The following is a 7,452-nucleotide window of genomic DNA, read 5'->3' on the forward strand; positions in this document are numbered from 1 at the left end:
CTCTCTCTCTCTCTCTCTCTCTCTCTCTCTCTCTCTCTCTCTCTCTCGCACGCGCACACACAGCTCATCGTTTACAGGATGTATTAAATATCCTCATCTCCCTATTTAAATATTCTTACCTCCTTCCAGTTTTATCACTTAACAATGTTTAACGCTTCTTTCGAAATTTAGAATTACTCTAGGGTAAGCCACTATATATCTTAAAACTAAAGAGACTGTTAAGAAATAAATATCCACATTTCATTGACTTTTATGATCTGACCAATCATGTGATCATTACCTCCAACTTTCTCTTTGGCCATGTAGAAGCTATGTGATGGATTTCGCAAGGCCAGGAAGAATGGACAACTATATTGCACCAGAGAGAATGACCCAGTCAGGGGCCCTGATGGGAAAATCCATGGCAACACATGCTCCATGTGTCAGGCTTTCTTGTGAGTATAGCAGAACCCTCTGGACTTGTGAAGGGTCTGAGGCTTGGAAACTCATTGGAAGATGCAAGGGGGGCTGTCTTTAAGTGGAGATAAAAATGTACATTCTTCTAGAAATCTTTCAACTTTGAAGGTCACCTTTAACTTGTTAAAGACAGCACAAACAAGTGGAGAGCTTTCAGATTGTTACTATTGTGATAGAAACAGTGGAGACTCTTCAGGAAACACACAGAAAGAAGTAATACATGAGGTCACTTGCATGTGGAATTTCAAAATAATCCAAATTATAGTAGACAACAGAAAAGTGGTTGGCTATACCTGCAGTGATAGAAGGTGAACAGTGCAAATCAGGAGATGCTGAATGGTGTAATTGAAGGGTATAAAAGCTCCTCTTTCATACCATGTTCTGGAGAGAATGGAACCATTCTAATTCATTACCTAAAAAGAAAACAAATGACAATCTTGATGTTGAGGGACTTTAGGGTAACCAAAGAAGAGTCAAAGCATTGGACAATGAGCCCATGAGTGTAAATAATCTTTGCTAAGACAATAATATTTGTTTCTTCATAATCTATCCCACTTTTTCTCATAGTATTCAAGAAGACAAAGCAAGAGCAAAGGTTAAAAGAGAAGCTGCAAAGGTAATTTTTCAGCACTCCCATGCCCTACCTTTTTGGCACCCCAACGCTATGATGTTCTAGTTGTCCCACTAACATAAGTGTTTGCTTTCTAAACTTCATGCTCGATGGAAGGAAACAGAGCTGTGTTAATACACATCCTAGTTTAGCTTCTCAGAAGGCTAATTTGAGCACAGAAGTTGAAGACTAGTCTGAGAAACAAGTAAGACCAATGGCTAGTGAAAAGGAGTGGGAGAGAGAGTGTGTGTATATGAGAGAACTCTTAATGAAAAAATGATCCTGATTAGATTCGTCCAAAGTGCCAGTTTTATTTCATGATTGTTGAAATTTTGAGGCTTATTGAGTGAAACATCAGAGGGTCTACCCTCTGTAAGAATTTTTTCCATGCACTTGTATTTCATTAGAGTTAGATTTTTAGACACAGATTGTTGATAAATAACATGTGATGTCTACTAGGATTAATTTACATCATTTACATCTTTAAAGCACATCAAGTGGTCTGGGCAAGATTCCAATCATCACAGTTTACAATATTATACATTTGTGTTATCATATTTGTCATGGAGAAGTACCCTGTTGTCATTGTTATTTATTTTGACTTCATAATCATTCCTAGACTACTTCCTTGATTTTTCCAATTTTACTATTTAATAGAAAATAATGTTTTATTACATATCATATAATTATATAATATTCTTTATTATATTGCATAATCTATACCATAACTATATATTTTATATGTTTATTAATATTACATAATCATATATTAATATAAATATATTTTATTGCATACTTATTAATATTATGTTAATGTATAAAGTATTCCACAATATTATATAGTTATATAATATGTAATAGAAACTGTTTTCTATTATATAGAAAGACAAATTTGTCTGTGTGTATATGACTAGTTTCACTCAATAGCCACTTACAAGATTGACCTAGTATGTATTTCTAACACCCCTGAATTATGAACTTAATCATTATTTAGGGAAAGTTGTATAGTTTAAATGTTTATCTTTAAATGAATTCATTTTAAAATAACTGTTTTGCTAGCTGGGAATATCTTTTATTAGTAATTTAGGTCTGAAAATTTGGCTCTACATTGCATTTAATTAGATCAAGTCCTGTGACTCTGGATGCACTCTTTCTCTCGTCTCTGATTGGGTTGCTCTGGTTCCCATTCACATGCTCTTTGCCCAGATGAAGATCCCTTCCTGAAGATACGTCAGAATCTCCAGATGTCAGACTTGTTCTTTCCTTTTTATACAAACACTATTTTTCATTTGGATGATTTTTCCTTTTCTTACTCAGGATACTGAACACAAAAGATAACTCAGCAATAGCCTCAGTTCCTGTGGGAAAGCTTGTTGTTGAGGCTCACTGAATTTCTTTCCCTGTGATCTTCATAGGTTTTACATGCTACAGCACACACTAGAACAAAAGTGCAGATATATCTATTAGTATCTACCAAAATGTTCTCCTTTATTCTAAAGCCCAATTATAAACATCCTCAGCGATGGTACACTGCTACAAATGCCAAAACTATCCCAAATTCTCTTTCTTCTTTAAAAATATATAGTTAGCAAAGAGCAATGGCAATGCCTGTATTAGTTTGGACATTTCTGCCCCTCCCCCAAGCAATAACTCAAAGAGAGGTATCTCATGCTTTGTTGCTGCATTTTTTACTTAATAATGAAAACAAAATTGTCTATTCATGCAAGCAACTCTATTCCAATTATTTTTTATAAAATGTTATATTTTGAAATTAGCTTACTCACCATTGGGTTTCCGTGATGCTTTCTCACATTTAGCCATATTTAACCTACTTATTGCACCCTCTCACCAACCTCATCCCCAGTCCACAAACATTCTTAATTAACACTAAATAATCCATCCTCTTCTGTCTTATTGTATGTATTCTACTATTCCTCCAAATGGATGGTTAATTGTGTTGTGAGTTAGTAAGTTTATATATGGTTTTCACACAGCTTCCCTTGGGTTTAGCCTTCCCCCATCCCCTCCTTTCCCACATACACCTGTGCCCTTTCTGAATAAGGCACTTTAACATTCAGTATTCAACCACTCTATTTTTGCTTTACCTACAATCTACTGCCTCCTTCTCTCAATGTGTACTTCAGCCAAAGGCCCCTTTCTCTTTACCTGGTTTCTTCTTTGATACAACTTAATCATACACACACACACACACACACACATATATGAAATATATATATATGAAACATATATACATATACATGTACATGTACAATGTATATATGAAACATGTACTTGAAGCTATGGTCCACATATGAGAGAGAATATACAGCACTTGTCTTTCAGGCCCCAAGTTACCTCATTTAGTATAATTTTTCTTCTCCTATCATTTACCCAGCTGGTTTCAGTTATCTTTACAGTAGACTAAACCATGAGTATGAGTTCTTGATAAGCACTTTGTTCTTAGTGATTTATTATTTCTCTTCAAGATTTTCTGAATCATTGAACATTATTTATTACTCATAGTAAGAAAAGATACAGGAAATGAAGAAAATGCTTTTTAAATTAATTATTTTATTAATTTACATTCCAAATGTTGCTCCCCCCCCCAGAGTTCTTCACCTCATCACCCTCCATTTTGCATCTGAGAGGGTGACCCACCATCCACGCACGCCCACCCCACTCCAGACATTCCCCCTTCCCTGGGGGTCAAGTCTCAGTAGGATTAGGCTCATCCTCTCCCACTGAGGCCAGACAAGACAGTCCTCTGCTACATAGGTGCCAGCGCCACAGAGCAGCCCATGTATGCTCTTTGATTGGCGGCTCAATCTCTGGGAGCTCCCAGAGGTCTAAGTCAATTGACACTGTTGGACTTCCTATGGTGTTGCAACCCCTGTCAGCTCCTTCAGTCCTTCCTCTAACTCTTCCATAGGGGCCTATGAGATCAGCCCAATGTTTGGCTGTAAGTATCTGCATCTGTCATAGTCAGCTGCTGGTAGAACCTCTCAGAGGACAGCTATGTTAGGCTCCTATCTGCAAGCACAACATAACATCAGTAATAGTGTCAGGGTTTGATGACTGCCCATGGGATAGATCAGAAGTTGGGCCAGTCTCTGGGTGGCCTTTCCTTCAGTCTCTGCTCCATTGTTGTCCCTGAATTTCTTTTGATAGGAACAATTCTGGGTCAAAAAATTTAAAGGTGGGTTGGTGACCCCATCCCTCCACTAGGTGCCCTGTCTATCTACTGGAAGGGGTCTTCTCAGGTTCCATCTCTCCACTCTTGGGTATTTCCACTAAGGTCATCCACACTGAGTTCTGAGAGCCTCTCACATCCCAGATCACTGGGACTTTCTAGAGGTTCTCCCTGTACTCCACCTCCAACAGCTACATATTTTCATTCATTCTCCTGGCCCTCTGGGCTTCTCTCCTGTCCCCCTGTACCTGATCTTGGCTCCTTTTTCCCTTTTCTTTCACCAAGGTCTCTCCCTCACTCTACATCCCATGATTATTTTGTTCTCCCGTCTAAGTGGACTTGAAGGATCATCACTTGGAACATCCTTCCTGTTAAACTTCTTAGTCTGTGGGTTGTATCATGAGTATTTTGTACCTTTTGGCTAATATCCACTTATCAGTGAGTACACACCATGCATGTTCTTTTGAGCCAGGGTTACCTTACTCAGGTTGATATTCTCTAGTTATATCCATTGAACTGATTTATGATTTTTCTTTATCTTCTAGGAAATGTGCAGTGAGTTCCGGAACCAAGCAAAAAATGGAATGCTCATGTGCACCAGAGAAAATGACCCAGTTGTTGGGCCAGATGGAAAAACACATTCAAACAAGTGTGCAATGTGTGCAAGTGTGTTGTGAGTACTCATCCTCACATCTCCACCTAATCATGTACCATTATTCTTGCCTGGGTTTGAGATTTCCAAGTGTACCATGGATTGTATGCTAGAAAAATCTTAAAAGCAGATGGACATAATATTTAATATTTAATAATATTATGAAATACTTAATAATAGAATGACACCGTTTCTATTCACTTATCCATCTGCCTTCTAATCATGTCAAGTGGCTGGACTCAACACTGAATGTTTATAATACTTGACTGTCTTAATTTACAACAAAGAAAAAGAGCAAGTCTCAAATTCGACCAGGTGCTTTTTTTGATCTCTCTCTCTCTCTCTCTCTCTCTCTCTCTCTCTCTCTCTCTCACCTCTGATAGTCTGTGATTCTGTGAATATACTCAGATATAGGTTTAAAAATGTGTGGAGAACAGTGAGGCTGGTATATCAGAACTGTTACAATACCTAACCAGTAAGTGGAATAACCTTTTGGGGTTATCCCTATTCCCTACCAGTGAAGTGCCTTGGTGAAAAGCAAAGCCCCTAAGAGATAAACAAGCTCCTGAACTCTGTCAAGCTACTCTAGGAATTACAGGACTTTCTTTTGCCAAGTGCTGTGGGTCAACCTGTTGCTAGAGTTCTCTTATCTGGAATAATATAACAGATGTCCTATTCCACTTTTATACTGTAGTTGTAACTCCAACCCATGAAGATTCAGGAGCTACCTTTTGAATTGATTATAAAACTAGTATCCTCCCGTGAGTCACCTCAAAATAAATGCTGAAAGATTATATTCAAGTTATGGCCTTATAATTCTTGCACTTCATCATTCTGCTTCCCTTATCTTCAAAGTATATTTATGTAAAACACAAAGTTTTTTTTTTATTATCTCAGCCTTCACAGATTGGTCCATCCTTAAGTATATGCCTATAAGTCCTTAACAAGAGAGACTGAGAGTAAGTAGATCAGTAGACTAAGGAATGGCCTAATGTTCATGAAATAGCAGTTTTGTCTCATTTGTTCTCATTGATGGTGGTCATCAGATATGGTGAATGTTAATCATGAGTTTTGACATGTTATATGTCAGTAGAAAATGGCAAGAAATGGGTCAGACTTACTGGTGCTCCTTTGAATCTCAGCACTCTGGAGACTAAAGAAGAAAAATCATGAGTTTAAAGCCAGCCTAGGCTACATGACAAGATATTGTCTAAAAACAACAGCAAAACAAAAATCAAAACAAAGCAAAAGCTAGAATATTCAGCTTGTGACAGACATTATAAAACTCACTGTTGAATCTTATTGGGCTTCCATCATGGCTGCAACTAAAATTTGAATTGTAATATAATGAACTCTTAAAATATTCGCTTTGCTGTTTTAAAGTGAATGATTGTTTATGTTACGGTGCCTCCATATCTGACTTATAGTCTTTGTTATCATTAATGATGTCATAGTTCCCTGAGAGGGAAATGTTCTATGACTTAGAAAAAAAAGTATTTATGACTTTTTATAGATTGAAGCCAGGGACCAATAAAAATATTATCAGCATAAGGTCTTACACACTGATTAAAAAAAATGTGTGCTTTTGCCATTGTTATTACTTTTTGAGAAGTGAAATATAGACCCCGCTTTCTTTGCATATTGTCCAAAATAATCACACTTCTTAGGACAAATCCTTTTTCCTGAAAACTTTTATATTTTTATCATCAATCATCATCATCTGTGTGTGTGTGTGTGTGTGTGTGTGTGTATGTATGTGTGCGTGTCACACTGCACATACAGAGCTAAAAGGACAACTTTCTAGAGTTATTTCTCTTCTTCCTTCATGGGTTCTAGGGACTGATTTTATGTCATCAGGATTGCACAAAAACAGGTTACCTGCTAAGCCATCTTTCTCATGCAGTGTCCAGGAGACTTCTGAGATTTGATTGGAGGACATTCTCTTTCTTCTGGAAACATATCAGAATAATTGCAGAGTTGAACTTAGTTTGTGTCTTCTATTGCAGCCTACTAGAAGAGGAAGAGAAGAAAAAAGATGACAAAAGGGAGAAGAAGAAGGTTGAGGCTGGAAAGGTGAAGAGAGAAGCAGTACAGGTATCAGCTTCAGGTCATCAGGCCATACACACGCACAGTCTTCAATCTTCTGGGACAAATCTCCAGTCTCAGCATCTTTAATGATTTTGCCAAGTAGAAACATATATTAGAATCCTCATGTCTAACAAATTGCCTGTCTTCCTAATTGCATTTATGTCCTTATTTCAGTTTCTGATGTTCTGCCAGCTGGACCTCAAGCTTTCATATACTCCTTTTCTAGAGTGTTTCTTTATTTGGAAGCTCCCCTTTGTGAATGTGGTGGTGGTGCTGGTGGTGGTTGTGGTGGTAGCTCTCTCTCTCTCTCTGTCTCTGTCTCTCTGTCTCTGTCTCTCTCTGTCTCTGTCTCTCTCTCTGTGTCTTTCTGTCTCTCTGTGTGTATGTATGTCTGTGTGTGTGCATGCACCTCTCTCTCTCTCTCTCTCTCTCTCTCTCTCTCTCTCTCTCTCTCTC

General features: G+C 37.7%; 1 protein-coding gene across 1 annotated transcript in view; it reads left to right on the forward strand.

The window, feature by feature from the left end:
* Spink5 (serine peptidase inhibitor, Kazal type 5) overlaps positions 1–7,452 on the forward strand; it is a 59,116-nt gene that overhangs the window by 27,998 nt on the left and 23,666 nt on the right. The window contains exons 13-16 of the mRNA XM_028777198.1: positions 307–434; positions 1,024–1,072; positions 4,802–4,929; positions 6,915–7,002. Coding sequence (XP_028633031.1) covers positions 307–434; positions 1,024–1,072; positions 4,802–4,929; positions 6,915–7,002 — 393 coding nt within the window. The remainder of the gene's footprint in view (positions 1–306; positions 435–1,023; positions 1,073–4,801; positions 4,930–6,914; positions 7,003–7,452) is intronic.

Source organism: Grammomys surdaster, unplaced genomic scaffold, assembly GCF_004785775.1.
Source record: "Grammomys surdaster isolate TR1022 unplaced genomic scaffold, NIH_TR_1.0 278, whole genome shotgun sequence".
NCBI lineage: Eukaryota > Metazoa > Chordata > Mammalia > Rodentia > Muridae > Grammomys > Grammomys surdaster.